At 39.7% G+C, this 19,989-nt stretch overlaps 1 protein-coding gene across 7 annotated transcripts in view; it reads right to left on the bottom strand.

Moving 5' to 3' along the window:
- SMPX (small muscle protein X-linked) overlaps nt 1–19,989 on the bottom strand; it is a 36,577-nt gene that overhangs the window by 11,914 nt on the left and 4,674 nt on the right. For 6 of the 7 annotated variants that reach the window (XR_011338910.1, XM_069873913.1, XM_069873903.1 and 3 more), the window contains exons 3-4: nt 16,382–16,471; nt 14,494–14,647 (exon numbers count right to left, since the gene is read on the bottom strand). Coding sequence is in view for 6 of the 7 variants with exons in the window: in XM_069873913.1 (XP_069730014.1) it covers nt 14,507–14,647; nt 16,382–16,471 (231 nt within the window). In the remaining variant the exon portion in view is untranslated. Of the gene's footprint in view, nt 1–823; nt 1,573–14,493; nt 14,648–16,381; nt 16,472–19,989 lie in introns of those variants that run through there. The other variant, XM_069873932.1, reaches the window with a different exon arrangement.

The raw sequence follows: 19,989 nt of genomic DNA, 5'->3' as shown, positions 1-19,989 counted from the left end.
TCCTTCTTGCCAATTTGTCATTAAGGGTTCACCTTTCCCTGTTTCTCTCTGTCGCTGCAAGGGTCTTTGTAAACATCCCCCAATGAACAAGTCAGAACCCAAGACTCATGCAGATGCTAAGTAGTACTCACACATATAACAACAATTAAAAACCTCTGTCCAGTCCAAAGTGATTTCTAGTACACAATAAGACACAATTCATTACACATCAGCTTTGATTCAAAGGGACGGATAAAGAAATGACAACTCAGTTATACTGGGTGTAATAATTAGCAGACTTAAATAGGAGCTGCTTGCCTGCTCATACACAGCAATGACTATTATTTTTATGCCACAGGCTTCCCAAGCCTTCTCAGGACAGTATTTTGAAAGCATTTAGCTGGTTTAACATGCAACCCCCCCCGGAGTTAGGCACTTAACATTTTTTTTTGGGAAGCTGGTGAGGTACCTCTTCGCCTCTTTACAGAGCTTGAAGTATTTTAGAAGTCTGCCCTCTAGTTTCCCTTAAGAGTTACTGTCATGATGCATTATTTACATATCTTGTTTTGTCTGTGATTTTTCTCCCTGTAACAATTATTTCCCCTCCTTTTCTAGCAATAAATAGATAGATAGATAGATAGATAGATAGATAGATAGATAGATACATACATACATACATACATACATACATACATACATACATACACAGGACAGATAGACCAACCACCCAAACTCTACCAACAACCCAGGATATAAAGCACCTACATTCAGTGTTAACCTTTTAGGGTACTAGAACAAAGATATAAGTAGAGTTGGTAAACCCACAATTTCTTTTGAAAACTAATGCTTTGGAGAAAAAAATAGGCTTTATTAATGACAAATCCAGGAAGCACAAGAAAATAAATTGCTGTCAGAGAGGAGTCTTCTGCATTTTAGCACTTCACATGGCCAAAGGAGCTGCAGGACACACTGTTACTTTATGTTACTACTGAGATGTTGAGGGAAGGTAGAAAAGCACATTTGTGTGGTAGTCAGGGAAACCCAAAAGGGCAGCATCACAGAGCACCTGGTTCTGCTATTATAATGAAAGGAAAAATGTCCCATGGGTTAACTTATACCAACCCCTTTTGTACAGGGTGAGATGATGCTTTGATGCCTTTTCCAGTAAAGACAAAAGCTCCTTGGCACTTAAAACCCAAGAAACCCTTGCCTGGTGTGGTGCCTTCTCCCTCCTCCCGAGCCACCAGAGCCTGCACACCCAGCACCCCTAGCAACCCAATTCCAGCCGCCCTGGGAACAGGGGATGGGGGCACCCACCCTGCAAACTCTCCTCCGCTGGTGTCTGCTGCGTGCACTTCTTCTAAACTAAACTGCAATTAAACTTAAAAAAAGAGCCGTCCGGCTTCGCATCAGAAGCTGCCTCAAGCTAAACCCTAGCGATGCTTTTGACAGGCTCTTGAGTTTATTTGAAAGTCACAGCAAAAGGGATGTAGCTCTGCCGTAATTTCAGCTCTTTTGGGATTTTTCAGGGATTTCACTGGCATTCGGGCAGGTTGAAGCTCTGCGAGGCCAACAGCACTGTTTCATGCTGCTCTGTAATTAAAAGAGAAGATCATAGAATCATAGAATCATAGAATCACCAGGTTGGAAAGGACCCACTGGATCATCAAGTCCACCCATGAGCCCAGAGATCTTACAGGAAAGCTGGGAAGGGGCTCTTTATCAGAGAGTGCAGTGATACGATGAGGGGTAATGGGTTTAGGCTCAAAGAGGGGAGATTTCGATTAGATATTAGGAAGAAATTTTTTACAGTGAGAGTGGTAAGGCACTGGCACAGGTTGCCCAGAGAGGTCATAGATGCCCCATCCCTGGAGGTGTTCAAGACCAGGTTGGATGAGGTTTTGAGGAACCCAATCTAGTGGAAAGTGCCCCTGCCCATGGCTGAGGGCTTGGAAGTGGATGATCTTTAAGTTCCCTTCCAACACAAACCATTCTGTGATTCTATGATACCAGACAGGTAAAGTGATCTTGAGTGGTCCTCACTGAGGTGTGAAAGTCGGGGAGGTTATTTCTACTCAAGTGTGAGGCCATATGGCTTGCCACTTTAGTACAGCTGTATTACAGGAACAAGAATGGGGACTGTGGGAGTGACGGGGTTATGGCAAGCCAAGTGCTGTCACTCACTGAAGAAATACCCACCCCAAAGCTCCCTTAGATTGATTTCTTTGCTTTTAATGCATTAGCGGCACATTCTGTGATCTTGAAGACACTAAAAAGGGACTCCTTTCCAAGCAAGAAAATAGAAATCTCAGCTGTCCCTTAACAGACAGCAATATCCAATTTATTCATCATGAATTCTGCCTCTCCTGCCACTTTACCCAGCCTGTACGGCAAAGAGCTGACATTTGACTCTCTGAGCTACCTACAGTTTCTAAAAATGCTACTTTCTCCTGGTCATTTGGCTTCTTCTCAACAAAATTCAAAATGTATGAGTAAGTTTTGTTCCCTATACAGTGTACATCTGATATGCCTACAGATAATATCATAGCACAATTGAACCATGATTAATCATGCTACTATTCACCCACCTGTTTTCTTTCAATATAACTCTGGCATGTGCAATAAAAAGAGAGAACCTGAGACAATGGTCACATCTCTGCAAATATAGTTAAGTGATGGAAGTTGGTTATGATTTCATTTTCAAAATATTAAAACTGAGACTGCGAATTCTCTGTGCGCTTTGTAAATACTTTTTCTGAAATGTTTAGCACTTTATATGGAGCAAAATACATTTACAAAAATAAAGTGAATGTCAGGAAAAAGAAGGGTGCTAAGAAAATGATTGCTAACTGTCAAACCCCAGCATAGACTTTCCCTAACCCACATTCTCTGCAGCTTCTTCTGAATATTCAACACTTTTGTCCTGGATTTCATGGCCTCTTTGCCATGGAAAAGCAAGAGGTCTTAATTAACTTGGGAAATTTGACAGCCATCTTGTGCACAACCTAGAGGTTCTCTTCAGAGATAGACATGCATGAAGGCAAGACATCATACTCAAGCTGCTAATTCAACTGACATGTAACAGACTGTATTAGAAAATTGTGTATTCTGGCATCTGGTCCATGCAGGATACGTTTATTCCTTAAATTATCTTGCTTCTTCAAAGCTACTGCAGATAGCATGATAATTGTCTTTTCTTCGGAAAGCTTATTGTCATTTAATATTTGATACATATAGCTACAGTGCACATGAAGTTCTTTCACAACAGTGTTTATAGGGTTTTGTCATTTATTAGAGCTTCAAATGTAAGCCCATTTTTTCCCATGGAATAAATAGATTTCTTCAAAACATAAACAAAGGTGTTACAGTGCCTTACCTTTACAAGATTGTACTGCTAATACTTGATATTGCAATCTGTGACAGATTTAGAAAATGAGGTATTAGGATTGGGTGGAAGATATAGGGGAGATCTAAAATTTCCCACGACACCCTATTTCACAACACAAAATTGTTTTTTGACTGAACAAAGTGAAAATTAAAAAAAGTATGTTTTCTGCAGAGAAATAGAAGGAAAAGGTGAGAGAAATCACCTGCTGTTAAAAAAAATGTATCCAAGACAAATTAATTTTTGGTTTTGAATTTGCACCAATATGATCTACAGTTTCTGCATAAAAGATTTCTTTTGCTCAGCTCTGCAGAAAGGCTCTTCTCAAGAGTGTACATGTTCCTGTCGGAGTACTCACAGCTGTATCAGCATGCAACCTGGATCTGACTGCACAAGGACACAGAGGCCCATTCACCCTTTAAAAATGAACAATATACAATTTGCATATTCAAATTTGGAGTGGGATTTTGAGAAGCACTTAAGTGATTTAGGAGCACAGTCCTGCTGGGTGGCAATGGGATTGTGCTCCTTAGAACTGAGGGAAAAGAGTGCCAGTGATTCAGATGCTTAAGGTGCAAACGGGACATAGTAGGTGCTTAACACCAGGACTGCAGTCCTCAAAACCGTGGTCCAGCTACACCATGACCTCAGACTGTGCTTATGCCCATCTACAAATACCTACGTTTTGATAAACCTGCTCACCTGAATACCAGGGAGACATGTAACCCTGAGAGCACCCAGAAACATGGTGGGTTTCCAGAGACTTTCCTCCTCGGCACCTACCTAATTGCATCAGCCTTTTTACAAAAACATAGCAGCAGCTACCCTGCTTTCCTTTAAAACACAGCTTGAAGAAACTATTGCTGCACAAATTAGCCTTTAGGCAAGGTACACAGCAATCCACAGGCTAAGGCACTTAGAAGAAGGTTTCTCTATTGCCAGCTGAGCTCCACACTGCTAAGCTGCCATCAGGCTCACTTGTCTACGGATTAATTTTAATTCATTTCTGCACAGCAGCCTAGCTTTAGCTCAAAGTCTAGAAAGGGTCCCCCCTGCCAAGGTATTCTGCAGTCTCTAGGGAGGCAAGAAATGTGGGTTTTAATCCTTTTGTGAAAAACAAGGAATTGACCTGCTTTATTCATGTATCCTGGCTGGGAATGTGTGATAATCACTGTGCCAAGGCAGAGCAGAGAGGTCCACGAGCACCTTTTCTTGCATGTTTTCAAATTGTTTTTTAGAAAAGTACTCTGGTGTGAATCTGGAGGAGACTTTTCTCACTGTAAATCCAGTGTGAGGGGAAATGTCTCCTGGTTCTACTCAGGGCAATGATAATGATTCTCAGCCCCAGAGAAGATAATCTGATTGTTTTCAATTTTTTTCTATTAGCTGTATCAAAGCAGATCTGCACACAAGCTTCATATGTTGCTTGCAGAAGTGGCTCAAGGGTTCTTAATAGTGTATGCAGCGCCATCCTCTTGAGATGGCAGAAAAGCAGGTTTCTGCAGGGCAGGTTTCCAAATGAACCTGTGTGATCAAGAGACTCTGGGGACTATAGACGAGACAGGGGTCTCCACTCCTCTTTCTTCTCTCTGAAATCTTACAGCCAGATTCCTTTTGGGAGGGACTAGGACTTGCTCCTGAGCAATGCTAGTGCATCCTGGCAGGGGAAGACAATGCTGGCCTTCATCCATCCCTTGGGACACAGCAAACATAGCTGAAGGTGGTGCCATAGGCTCTGGGCCATCCATTCTCCAGTCTTGTCTGCTTACCCCTAGGGTCTGGGGCACTTCAGCTCCCCTCTTTAATGGTGAAGACACCCAGCCACTAGGAGTTTAACAGCAGGTGGAGTCCAGGCAGTTGTATCCACTGGTAGAACATGCAAGAGGATCACCTCCATAGTAATGAGAGACTTTGAGAGAGACAGAGCTTGTAGTGCCTCTTTGAAGCAAATGAGTACAGAGTGGGGCAATGTGTTTTCTGCCATCCTCCGTGGCTACCAGAAACAGCTGCCTGCATCATTCTCCCCAAAATGTATCTGATCCCTGTGCTGTTAATAAATTCCTAGACACCGGTGAAGGACATGAAGAAACGCTCCATTGGCTCGAGGCACGGTAATGCTATTGCATGTGATTTTCATACCACTGGCTTGCCTTGATGGAAATGGTTAGATGCCAAAAGTCTCACTGCAGGTGGGGTCCCAGGAACTTGACTTTGCTGAAGCATGGTCAATCTTCAGCTCAAAAATGAGGCCCTTAGTCCTCAGGTCAGCACAAGCTTCTCTGGGAGCCAGTCGACAGTTACCTCTATGGTGCCTGTTGAAGTAAGACCTAGAAGAAGTTGGAGGTAATTGTTCTACTGCTCATCCTGCATTAGGGAAAGATATTTCTCTAATTTCAACCATACCGCAAATAACTTCACACTTGGACATGTGACCAAGTTGTCCCACGACGCAGCAAGCTACTGCTTGACAGCACAGCTGTGGTGTTTGGCCAGGTTCAATCTCTTGTTCTCTACACACCTTAAACAGAATGTGAATATCTTAACTGAGCTTTCTACTGATTTGTCAAAGACTACCTTGTACACACATGCTCAATAGCGACTCAGGTATTGTTTACTAATGTGTAAAACTGCAGTAACTTGACAGACAACACTTAACTGCTCCTTAAATAAGCAGAACTGGTTTGCCCCAGAAGTAGCTGTTCAAGCATACAATAGCAAATCTATTCCATGCCAGACTTAAGAACAAAAAAAAAAAAAAGAAAAACATATAAAAAGTGGAAAGGACTGCAGTACTGCATCACTGCCTAATTTTGTCCTTTTTGAATTAAGGGCTTAAACTAAAAAAAGGGGGTGCATATAAGATTTACCCATCTGAATTCACTTTACTTTCAGCAAAATGGACTGAAAAACTGAAAATACGCCTCTTGCCAACACGGAGGGAACTCGTCTTGAGAACTAAAAGGGAGAAAGATCACATTTTTTCCAAAATAAATGCTTCCATTCAAAATCTGAAGAGACAGATCAACTGCACTATTTTCAGACAAAATCAAGGAAATCGAGAAATTCCACAGTAAAAGGTCTGAGATCCTTAATTAATTACAGGAGAGAACATACTCTATCCTTGTCTTTGTCAATCTTCGGGTAGGATACTGCACTCAGGAACAGCATGATTTGCAAACACAGAAAGAACTGGAGGTTTGCCTTTCCTTGTATTCTGCCTATTTCAGCTCAAATATTTCATTTCAAGTCCTTGTATTTCTATTTTCTTCCATTTCAGTACATGCTTTGTGTTGGTTTCATCTAATATATAAAGGCAGCACATTTCAAAGCCTTGAAATAACACCATCTAGTTATTGCCATCATCCTCCCCTCAGAACAGGAGCAGTTTGGCTTTGGGGGAAGCTTTTTGTTCTTTGATGTTTCCTCAGTAATAGCAATTTTGCCAGTCCGTATTTCTCCTTGTGCGCACCAGTATTGCTGCTACCATTGCTGTTAAAATGCACTAACAGAGCAGCAGACGTGGGCTGGTTCACCTGCTTCTCTCATGGTTCATTTGCTCAGAAGCAAATACAGTACAGCCATCATCCTCTTCTTCCTTAAGTGTGTTCATGGCTGCAGCTATTTTTTGCTCTAAGATTACATTTCTTTACCGTGAAAGACTCTGTAAGGCTGTGCACGAGTAACAGCAGCTTTAAGATGAGGTTTGCTCCAAGGCAACAAACAGGAACAAAGACCCAGGAGAGCTAAAAGCTGAAGGACGCAATTCACCTTTTTTATCAGTTGAATAATTGAATTATTGAATTAAAAGCAATGTTATGGCAACTTTACCAAAGTGAGGGAGTAAGTTCTGAGCACCAAGTCTGAGAGTCTTACTCTGCTCTTATTCAATCCATGTCTGTACATGTAGTGCCGTTTGCAGTCAGTAGCAACTACAGCCATACTAATACAGCCACTAAATGGAGGGAGAGAAAATCAGACTTTACGCTTGTTCCCAAGTTTAAGTAAAACTTAGTTCAGCTGAGTTTCCTTTCTGCTACAACCTGCAGAAAATCAAATGTGAAAAATGAAGTATGACCAATACTGACAGTAAAACCAATACATATTCCTGTAGGAAATGCTTATTTATGCTGTGTACTTTGTTCTGTTAGTGCATGGAAACACAGTGTATGTGACACTGCTGCTGCAAGTCAAAGGGATATTAGGAGGTTAAAATGGCAGCAGATAGGGAGAGCAAAGTCCAGTAACAGCGTAGTATTTCCTTAGTAGGTTGCCCACTGAGCAGCAGATGCTGGGGTCACTGTAACAGTGAGCTCTACGTATATGAGACACTCTACCTATGTACAGTAAGCTCTACCATTATACAATGTTATGTATTCTCTGAAGAAATTTTCAACCGAGTGTGGAATAGAGGTAGCCTTGGCACTGAAAAGAGCTACATTTTTCAAAACAAGGCACACGAGGAGCAATTCAGCAGCTGAAACAGGCCTAATCCCAAGTACAGAGCTAGGCTCATGACACTCGCAGATAGCCTGCTCCCAGACAGAGGTCACAAGGCTTATACGATATCAAGCCATCTCTGCAACAGATGACAAAGTACAGTGACACAGTAATTAATGTAGTTCTTGAGCAAATGGATGTGAAATCATAATTAGGTAGTCTTTTATCAAATGAAATGAATACAAACTATAGTACAAAATGATGAGGCACTAAATTTAGAAGAAAATTCATTTGATTATCACATCAGAGCTGTGATATTTCAGATCATACTGTCAGCTTAATTGGCTACAATTTATGTAGATTTGATAAAACTATCTGAGCTGCTAATAACATAGGAAGTTGCACTTCATGTATTCAAAAGCAGTTCACATTTTTACTCTGATGTAAGCACCTGAAAACCTTTGTGCTGAACACGTTTTGAATTGTTTAAGGCAACAGAAGCTGGAATCACTTACTATTTCGGGTTCCTGATGACACTTGTTACCATACTGCCTGAGTGCTCCAGGCACACCTAATGCCAGTGGGACAGTTCTCAGGTACAGAGAAACACATTGCCCTCAACTCACTCATAACTCTTTAGTAGTTCAGTATTGCCTTCTTCCTACTCTCCAAACAGTTCCTAATGCCCACAGTTCCCTGGTTACAGTCACTTCTGCATGGATTTTTACCTGTGTGCCTCACGTATGCACTACTTGAGGGATGCTCCATTTGAGGGATGTCACCCCAGAAATGGTATCTAACTCAGGGAACTGACTAAAAAAATTAGTTCTTCCAAAAATCTGCCATGAACAGCACTGAACAGCAATAAAAACGGTCTGCTTAAAGACAGTTTGGAAATAAAAGACTTTTTTTTATTTTATGTTTTGAAAAAATACAGGTATCCATTCTTGTAATTTGCTTTGGAGCAAAATTTCTTCTGATTTTTCAGTGTTTGTTTTGAAATTATTCATCAGTTTTCAAAACCACAAACCACAACTTTTCCTAACTAGTTTTTGTAGAAGCATTTATTGCTCATAAGAATATGCCCTCTTTTTTACATAGTAAAACCAACCTACTAACACATACCTTCAAGCTTTCATAGGCACCTAGAAAGCAGAGTCTCTCCAGACAGTATTCCTCCTCACTTCCACCATTCAACAAGAGAATGAGAAGGAAAACTCTGAGGAATGGCATGCTGGGGGCTTATCACCACATTCTTTTGGTGGTAGAGAAGAGACTCACAAGAGTTAATTCAATTTCTAAGTTTCCTCTGATATTAAATTATGTCCTGGGGATTACAGTTTTCTCTTTGAAAAGAATTTCCTAGATCTTCTGTTTTAAAGCTTTAAAGCATAAAATAAATAGACTCAAAAACCCTTGATGGCAATCCAGAAGAATCTTAAACATGCTGCTGAAAAATCCTAAACCCTCTCAATTTCCTAATTTCTCAGGACAATTTTACAAACAGAAGTGACCTCGAAAAATTGATGGCTAGCCATGAAATCCTCCAGGGCTGATAATCTGGAAATGCTGAAACAAAGACAGCAAGATGGTAGGAAACCAAGGACAGAAAAACTCAAGAACTACTTTGAAATGAACAGGTCCAACAGTGAGTGGGTCTGGTGAAGGCCCATCAAGGGGCACAACTAAAGGGAGTCTGATTTCATCACTTTTGTGCCCCTCCCTTCAGGTACTTACTCCCATCCCTGAGCATCCTCTGACTTTGGCAGAAGGATCCTGCAGAAATTCTTGCAAACACAGCCTCCTTCTTCACCCCATAGTTTCCACTTCAGCTAAGGAGATCTGAGCTCCTGACCTTCTCTCATGCAAAGGCTGGCTACTTGGGCTTAACCAAATGAACACATTTTCTTTAATCTGTGGGGCTGTTTCAAGCGGGTCAGAGTTCTTCTATGAGCAAGGCACTTGATGTGTTTGCTGGACAAAATAGCAATAACTTTGCTTGTTACTGTACAGCGGTTTAATCATATCCCTCTGGTCCGTGTAAGCACAGGAATAAGACACCATCATTGAACAGTGTGCCAGAGCAGCAGCATTGGGAAAGGTAGAAGGTCACTGTTAACTGCAATGCAGCTGACGAGCTGTATATAGCATGAAAATATAATTAAAATCAGTAGTACTCAGTGGACAAAGTTGTAATGTGTATTTTTAGTCCAAGGTAAGTGACATTTTTTGTAAATAATTAATAGCAACACTAAGGAATATCCTGTAAGTACAGATTTAAGAGCTCTATTCCCTAACAGACTGGGGGGTTTCCCCTTTCTCTTTCTTCCCAAGTGACACCAGTCTAAGAGGATGCTCTGCTGACAAGGTTTCTCATTTTATGTGAGGCAGGATTCCAAATACATCACAGAGGAAGTAATGTTGCAAGTAATGCAAAGTCTAGGCTGCCCTGAAAATCTTTTGCTAGCTGTTTATTTTCCTGCCCTGAAAACACAACTCCCTTGCTTTTGTAACCTGACAGCAGAACTACTGCTCTGCTTCTGCAACTAAATCACCCTCCCGGGCAGAAATCCATGTAAAAATAACAGATTATCTGCAAATTCCTTTCTCAAACCTTGAGAAACCATTTCATCACCATTGTGATGGGAAGCCTGAACAAGTGCTTTCTCCAAACATGATCAGAGCGCAGCAGCAGGAGCGCTGCCCCTATGTCCATGACAGAATTTTTCATAACTTCAAGGCAGTAAATTTCCCTTTTTGCCTTTTGAGAAATTCCTTCGGTAAGCATGGAAGTCTGTTTCAAGAAGAAGAGACCAGATCACTCTAGCTGAGGATTTAGGTCCTTTAAAACCATAGCCCAACATTCAGACTTCACAGCCCTTTGCTATGCACGGTAAAAAATCTTGTTACACAACCCTCTACACTTCAGGACACTAAACATGACGGGGTAGAAAATGAAGAGTGTTCAGGTGAAAAACCAATTTGTTCTTAGTCCCATTTTCAGGTACAACCACCCTGCTAGTTATCACATGAGATATCACAACAATCAGCAATAAATTTCAGCCACAGCACACTCCATTTGTCATGAATTAAATGCTTCTTACCATTACTCATTCAATAGGATATATATTTAGCTGATTAGCCTGTGCTATTTTGTTTTTGTTTTAATTTGCATACATTTCACTCTTGTGCATGTAGAAATGTTCATGTGTGATGAGAGCAGCAAATAACAATGGAGATGGAGAAGAGGAAAATGAATCACAACTCATTTTGCATATTAAAACTAGCTGCATCAAACACATCATCCATAGGTCTGTGGAAGATAAAAATTCTTTATGACACAGAAGGGTATGCTAATTAATTAATTATAGATGATAGACCAGTAACAGGGGACGACTACAGCAATATCTTAACTGATAACCATTTTATGACCTTCAGTGGATCCAGCTTCATGACTTCTCTCTAATTATATCCCTCCCACAAACTGTTAGACTCGCAACTGTGATCTTAGCAAATCTATCCATGTTTCCTTATTTGGTGTTAAGAGCAAGACCACAGATATTTAACAGAAGTTACTCTAAAGTGCAAATTATGTATAAATGGATTTGTAAATAATGAATCAACCTACTGTTCTGCACGTTCCTTATTTTTGCTGATGGGTTTGCACTATGTAAAACTGAAGAAGAAAATATGGATCAAAATTAAAACAAAATTGGTCACGTTGACTTGCAATTTACTGAAACTATCAGATGAAAATTTACAACTATACTAGGAGGAAGTATCAGAAATAATTCTAGTTGTGAAACCTTTGGTATTTTTGACATATTTATGTATATTTGTGATACTTTTATGATATAGTGCTGTAGGGCCACAGCATAATGGATATTATCTAGAGAATTTGAAGTTATTCTTCCAGTTTCAGTGGGAATTTCCTACAAAGTACCACAAGAAATAAAAAACTAGCAACAAAAGGAAAACCCTCAACAGTTAATCTCTGAATAGTTCATTGTGCTGATGTGATAGAGAATTCATTTCCAAACCAAAGAATACTCTCATTTATCAATACACACTCTGCACAGGCATATTCTACTGACCAGTCTGTTTACCATTCTTTAGAAAGCATCATATTCAAAGAATGATCAGTAATCCTTTCTTGGAGATGAAGCAAAGTGTCTGGCAGATATGAGCACAGATTTCTTGCTAATAAAGATCATCTTCACTGCCTTGGCATGGTCAGTCATAAAACAATTCACTGACTATATCACATTTTATACAATGCTGCAGGTCATGCCTAAAACAGCTGAACTGGTGAATGTCTTCTATAGTACGATTCAAGGCTGTTGGAGGTGGTAAGTAACTGATATATATTTGAATTCAAGGTAGAATTTATGCACATGTTTAGTTCTGTACTGTGACCAAATCCAAATTCCTAGTCTCCAGTGAGTTCTGTGCTCTTGTAGAAACTAAGTTTTCAGGTATGATCTGTGACTGTATGATCCAAAATCTAGAAAGCTGTGTCACAGTCAGAACCTGATAGCCAAGACAACATCAAAAGAAGGATGGAGACAGAAGAGACTTAATAATGACCTCAGAGCTTTCAAGATGCCCTTTATTTGCTGACCTTTCTGTAGAAATCTCTTTGCATGACCTAAATATTTGTCAGACTCTCATTAAGCTAATTGTTAAAAAACTGTTTTGAACATTGAGAAGAGCAATCATTTGAGTAGAAACATGGGTTAAATTTATGTCTAAATATCTCTTTCAGAGAAAAACATCTGTAAAGCCTCACATTAAAAATTCATATTTCTCTGGGCACTGCTTTAGCAAGATGACTACAATGCCACATGTTACAAAATGTTAATCTTCCTTTTCCCAGGTTTTCTGAAGAGAAAGACTCTGTTGTTTCTTTAAGATAACAGGAAAATTATGACACAGCAGGGTAAAAGCAAGAAAAAACTAAACATATTTTCCCTTCTAAATGGCATATTTATGCTGCACATAAAATAAGTTAATGTTTCAGAGTGTATTGGGGAATTGCACTCAGATTATAAGCTATTTTTCTCAAGATTCCTGGCCTATAGTGCTTTTGCATTCCCAGAACCCTTTTGTACTGCTTTATATTTTGTTTTGTTCTTCATTTATGTTTTTGTGCAGTAAATTCCAGATAAACCCAGTTTATCTCATTTGCCTCTCTTCATGATAAAAAAGGACTTCTGTGGTTGGACTGAGTGATCTTAAAGGTCTTTTCCAGCCTAAATGATTCTACGATTCTGTGACATGTGTCAATAGGTACAACTGGCAATTCAGATGACTACTATGTGACACAATTCTCTTTTTCTTACTGTAGCCAAGGTTTTTTCTATTGAAACTTCTCCATATAGCTGGATTTCCATTGTAGCTGCTTGATACATCTTTATTGACTTGGGCTTCTTGAAGAAAATCAGAGGATAAGTTCACGGATGGAAATGATCACTAATATCTTTAAGGCTCAGAATGTGGAACAACAGGGATTAAAAGCCTTGTTTTAAATCATATGGAAAAGATTCTGAAATCTGTGTTTATGTACTGAACACATCCTTTTAAATAAAATAATCATAGAATAATAGAACAGTTTGGGTTGGAAGGGACCCTTTAAGGTCACCTAGTCCACCACATCCTTCAGTAAGCAAGGACATCTTTAACTAGATGAGGTTGCTCAGAGCTTCATCCAATCTGGTCTTGAATGTTTTCAGAGATGGGGCTTTGACCATCTCTCAGGGAAATCTTTTCCAGCATTTCACCACACTCACAGTCAAAATTCTTCCTAATATCTAATCTAAATTATCCCCTTTCAGCTTAAAACTGCTACCCTTCATCCTATCACTACATTCCCTCATAAAGAGCCTCTCCTCAGCTTTCCTCTGATTCTCCTTTAAGTGCTGGAAGGCTGCTAAAAGGTCTCCCCAAATCTTCTCTTCTCTGGGCTAAACAAGCCCAACTCTCTCAGCCTGTCCTCACAGGAGAAGTGCACCAGCACCTCTGATCATCTTCATGGCCCTCCTCTGGACTCACTCTAACAAAACCTGGTACTTCCTGTGCTGAGGAATCCAGAATTGAATGCAGTACTCAAGGTGAGGTCTCACGAGAGTAGAATAGAGGGGCAGAATCACCTCCCTCAACCTGCTGGTCACACTTCTTTCGATGAAGCCCAGGATATGCTCAGCTTTCTGGGCTGCAAGCGCACATTGCCTAATATCCAATGTTCCAAACGAGCTTTTAAAAATACTGCTGTAATTGTCCATCACTGCAATAAATTCATTTGCACTGTAAAACCTTTATTTGTAGTTAACCTTTATTTGTAGTTAACGTGTACAACTACAAGTCCTGTAATCTGTAAAATTGGAACTTGTGCTTGTGAAACAAGAAGCTGGTATTTTTAATCTGGCTTCAATATCACTAACAGTTGAATACACTTCTTGTTAGGTGGATTGATGAGTGCCATATATCATTGATACAGTCTCCTACATGCTCCATACTTGAAAGAGCAGGGAATTCTAAGGACTGTGACATTTTCTTCTTATATTTTGTCTTTGAAACATGGGGTGTGATTTTGGGTCCTTTGAAGTAACTGGAAAGGCATCTTTTGACACAAATAGGTTTTTGGATCAGCTTGCTTCTCCTAGAGCCATGCAAAGAACTTCTCTTTTACTCACCCGCTTGTTCCAGCTACTGTTCAGCTCTGGGGACAAATTTCAGCTCACTCTTTATGTTCTGAATCTCTGACAAGTTGACAGCAGGACCGGGAAGTTTCTTAGCTCCTGGGAGATGTTTCTTGTCTTTCTCCTCCTCTGTTGAAGCAGGAACACTCTGCACAAAAGGATATCAGTGACCTTACTGCCATAATAGCAATCTCTTGTGTATAAGCATAGGTTAGTTATTTGAGAAACAGGAAAGGATGTTTTTATACTAAATGAAATCCCAAGAGAAACTGGGGAGGGAGGTCAGGAAGAGATAGGTTATTTTGCTGGCTGTTGTCTAAAATGTCCTCCCATAGTACAAATGGTGCAAACTTACACCATGTTTCAGAGACTTTGTGTTCTATAAATTGATGTTAGCTTTCCCTTCTAATCTCAAGTGTGTGCTATTTATGACTGCACACCTCCCTATATCACCCACTCTGTGAGCAACACACAGCTGATATCAGACCTTGGCCTTCAGTTTTATTGATGGAAGTCTGACTTAGATGTACGACAAGCACTTATAAATACTTGCATGGAAATGCTCTGACTGAAGAAGAGTTATTTTCTGAAATTCCCACCCCTCATTTCTTTTGCATGTTAACATGTTTGCTCCTTTGACCTTGAAAAACATGCATGCCCTTCTGACATCAACAACCCTTTGTGTTAAGACCCGTATTTTTCTCATCTCCTTTGGCAAGGTTTTAAAATATAGGAGCTGATAATTTGTCCAAAACAAATCCGGTTGCTACTTGTTTGGGGCTGAATCACCAGCAGTGCCACCACATGCCGGGAGGGAAGTGGCTCTCCACCTCTCTCCTGGTCCTCACAGCTCTGCTCTGTGTGAGGGTAAGACTCTCTTAGCAATTACAGCTTTTTTTTGCCCTCATGTCAGCAAGTCACCCGAGCTGAGTCCTGCCAGAGGCAGCCCAATTCTACTGGGTCTATTTGAGCCTTTCCAGCCCTTGGCTCTGGGGAGCATCTGCAGCTCTGGTCCCACAAGGAATTATAAATCCAAACTAGGCAGTTGGCCAGGAAGCCATAAGCATCTATCTTTACTTCAGCTTTCTTTTTTTGTTTGGGGTATCTACCACTACCTTTTCCTCCACCACTGGTTTTAGTTCTTATTTGTTATAAAAGTTCATAGTAAATAATATGCTTTATTATCATCCAGAAATATCTGTGTTTAATCGTGAATTTTGTGACCAATCTTGTTTAAGATATGAATTGAATTTTATATTCAAAACACAGTGTTAAATACTCCCTGTAAAATATAAGCATGAAAACACAGAATTCAATCTAAAATGGAGTATTTTCACCCCTGTGCACATAAGTGGGCTCACATTTTCTGATTTTAATTTGCTAGGGTCTTCACATTCAATTTCTCCTTAATGATATACATTCCAGAAAGTGCCACAATTGAAAACCTGTTTCAATATTGTTAAGCTGTAACAATAAATCACACCATGGGGTGGCAGGTTCTTCCAGACCCTTACTATAACTTTTCCTACAGTATCTCATCAGCTCCCATCGAGATAAATACTGCTGGTGAAATCCTGTCTCTCTTTCCTGACAGCAGATATCATCCTGCTGTTGAAGCAGACTTATGCACCTTTGAAAGAGTTTAAGTTCCTTGGCATCGAGTTTAAGTTGTCTTGGCATCAAACACAGAACTATGTACATATGAAGTGTTTAGTAGGTGGCTATTTATTTCCATGAATGATCACTGCATGTTCAGCTGTCGTACCTAAGATTCATATGCAGTGCTATAAGATCGATTAAAAGGCTCTCTTCCATCAATGGCAGGGATTCTTTTGTCAAAAAAACCCAAAAAACCACTGCTCCCCCCCCCTTTTTTTCTTACCTCCTCCACTTCTTCAGGTGTAAACTCTTTTCTTTTATGAGGGTGCCCTGCACCAGGTCGAAATGCTCCCATTGGGATGTTAATATTAGCCTGTGAGAAGGAAATTAGGAAGCATATAATAGTGACTGATAAATAAACATACAGCTGGTAGATGGCAAAATTCAAAAGGGGTAGGAAAATGTATAGACATTATCATGGTTGCCAAGCACTTATGCCTTCAATGTGCGTATCATTAGACCACTCCCACAGGAAAGAGAGTGCTTTCATCTCCATTTTAAAGATGGAAAGTGAAAAAACAAAGCTACCTAGAAAGCTTTTGAAGTTCTCCATTTTAGTCTAATGCTCCCTGATTTCCTTGGACTTTATACAAATGAGTACTAGACACCAAAGTATCTTTAGGCATCTGGGTCTGCTTCAATTTGGTCAAGGTCAAACAGAAAGTGAATTCAAGAATCAGCATTTAAGCATAGATCACCCAAATCCTACAATAATACCCAAACCACTGAAACACTTTCCCTCCCCAGTGACACCAATTCTCACTTCATTTAATCACAGGTAGTTATGAAGGAAAGCCTGACCTCAGCCATCTTAAGCCACAAGTGTTGAAAATGTTATTTTACAAACACAATTTATCCACAGGTACTAAAAACTGCTAATGTAATTGAGATTTTTGAGAAAAGAATGGCAGAAAATGTTGCTTAGGAAAGAACACATAAAAGGTATCTATTTCCCAATGTCAGCCAAACTGGACTACTTTAAAAGTCAAATACTGTTACCAATTAAATGCACATTGTATACCTTTTCTTATCTCGTGATCTCAGAACAGAAGCTGCTCATAGGAAATGTCATCAAAATATCATGACTCCCACTGGTAAAACCAGAGGGGTGAATTGGTAATGTTATGGAGGGGAAATGGGAACCTTTCAAGAGTGAGCTGTGTCATATACCGTCTAACCGATTTGCATTAAATGGAGATGAATAATCCCATCCTTCTGCTCAAATTGTGGTCTTGCACATCATGCCCCAGGTTGGATAACCACAGGAAAACAGCCCACTGTTTTCTGTAACAACAACGGTTCTGACAGCTGCAATCAAACATTGAGCAAATTAATAACCCATTTGCCAAGAAATAAGCATCTTTGCCTGTATTCTATTTATGTATTTTCCTTTTTTTTTTTCATGCAAGTTGATGCTGACATTTCCATGCGGCTGGCAAATGTCTGCAGGGTCAGGCACTTTATAGACAACTGGGTATTCATTTCATAATACTTTTTCACTAAGCATTAGTTTGGATATTGTGAAACCTTTCAACTGCGTTTCCTAAGTTCCTAGGAGACAGGGCATTTTCAGCCACACAGCACTTAACCCATTATTTCATTTAGGAGTGGAAGAAAGCAGCTTTGCTATTTTTAATTTTAAGTATCTCCCCTGCCATGCTCTGGTACTTCCAGGCAGCTTCTTTTTTTGGAATATGAAACTTCTTTGCACTTCATAGCTAGTGTGGTCGCATAGGTTTGCAGAGCTATCTCTCCTCTTGGTGCTCATTTTTAACTCAGGCATTCTTTCCCCTTGGAGTCAGTAAAAGCAGAAGCTAAGCCTCCCATGGCCACCCAGGGCATATCACAACACAGTCATTCTGAATCCTGGCTCTTGCATTTCCTACTGTGATTGGCAGACCAACTGTGACTGAAAATGGTTCACGAAACAAAAATGAACCACTAAGTGCCAGACTGCTAATTAAATTAAATAAACCACTCTTTGGTCTGCTTCAGCATTTTCAGAGTAATCTGTGTCACACAGAAGTGGTTTGAACTGTTTTATCTACAATAAGAGCATTCACATTAGAGTTTTGACAAGACACACACAGACGTGAAGTAGTAACTTGGTAAAACGAGCAGCCTTTAAGACATAGTTTAACACTGTCTAGGTCTGATAACGCATACTATAAATTAAAATATTTCTAGTATGAAATGAAAGTATGACAGATTTCCAAACAGTTTCTAACCAGCGGTACCAAAGTCTTCAGCTGTAAATCTCCCTCTTAATCCAATGCTGGTCCCTTGATGAGCAGCAGTGTAGTACATGGACCAAATTCTGTACACCAGTGAAGCTCTACAAAGACTATGTTGTGCTGCAATCAACACAAGTTTGCAATTTGGATTTTAAACTAAGCTTCAAGGCTCTTGTCACCTGTCTGCTGGGATTGAGATATAAGCCTCAGTGATCTCTTCCTTGCCTGCTCCCCATTCAGTAAAATGGAAATTTTAAAAATCCAGGAAATTTTTTGTCCCAAACTCCTGAAATTCTAAAGTATAGTTGCTTTAGACAGACTTTCTGGGTATCATTTTTATTATTATTAACCAAACTAATTATTTGTTTGTTAATATAATTATTAAAACTATTTGTTTTTTTCAGGTAGGTATAGATACTGAGGTACTAAACTATGGTCTTCCTCAACAGACCAAAGGAAAAATATCAGTAAGCAAGACATATAACATATATTGCTGGTTTGACTCAACTAAACTGGAGATGTGTTTGTGTGTTCTTCTTTCTGTTTACTAGAGACAGGGCATTCAGATCAGGAACTGTTGGGTATTGAATTACTGGCAGCCCTGCATGAGCTGAAGGCTGTTATGAGTAAGTTCTCCACAGCATCACAGCCAGTCCTAGCTGTCAGGAAGGATGACTGAATAAACTGGAAAGCCACTTCAGTACAAAACTATTCAAGTGAAAACCCTATAAAGGAACTATAGAGAAAACAGCGTAATTCAGAATTAAAAAATAGGAAACCTCTCACCCTTACCTCTGGGGAAAGCCAGGAATGGTGTTTGCAAGTAGAAAAATGGTCAGGCAGACCTATACACAGCCATATAGTACATTTTTACACACTGGGAGAGGGAGGCCAGCAAGGAAAGATACCAGGAATTAACTGCACCTTGGTCTCTATCACCCCAAACTACTCTTGGGAACCACTTTGGTCCTCTTGCTTCAAACAGTTCTTGGAAATCAGTTTCTACTTTTAACCTTCCCACATCTGTATTTAATGGCTGTTGGCAAGCAAAGATTTTAGTATACATCTCACATGGTCACTTCTGACATGGAGTACTATGAAATACTTCAGTTAGTAAAGTCCCACCACATTTCCATTGCTGCAGCACGATGTATATTCTCCAGGGGATGTTGGCTATATGTTATAGTATATAACAGCAGAGGATCATGACGTATGAATCACAATGTGTAAAACTAATGTGGCATTTTGAGTCATGGTTCTTAGAGTGCTCAAAGTGTAATAAGCATCAATTCAAGTGCAAGTCTCCCTGCTGGAGCAATGTTTGACACAATGTTTAACAGATTTATTTTAAAGTTTATGCTGTAATTTTTTTTATGATTCAAATTACTTCTGTAAAAATTAAAGTTTCCTAAAATATAAAGCTTAGTGCTTAAACTTAATGCACTTTTAAAATGGACTAACTAGACACATTGTTTTACATTTAGAAATTGGAAAGTCATCATAAAATGTAAAAAGACTCTATAACTACTACTTCACTTGAAGGAATAAAGTAAACCAAATGTACACTTTAAAAAATGTTGGTATGCACCTATGGAGT

The sequence above is a fragment of the Phaenicophaeus curvirostris genome, chromosome 1 (assembly GCF_032191515.1).
Source record: "Phaenicophaeus curvirostris isolate KB17595 chromosome 1, BPBGC_Pcur_1.0, whole genome shotgun sequence".
In the NCBI taxonomy this organism is placed as follows: Eukaryota; Metazoa; Chordata; class Aves; order Cuculiformes; family Cuculidae; genus Phaenicophaeus; species Phaenicophaeus curvirostris.
The sequence above is the reverse complement of the archived record's forward strand: the minus strand, read 5'-3'. Positions and strand labels throughout refer to the sequence as shown.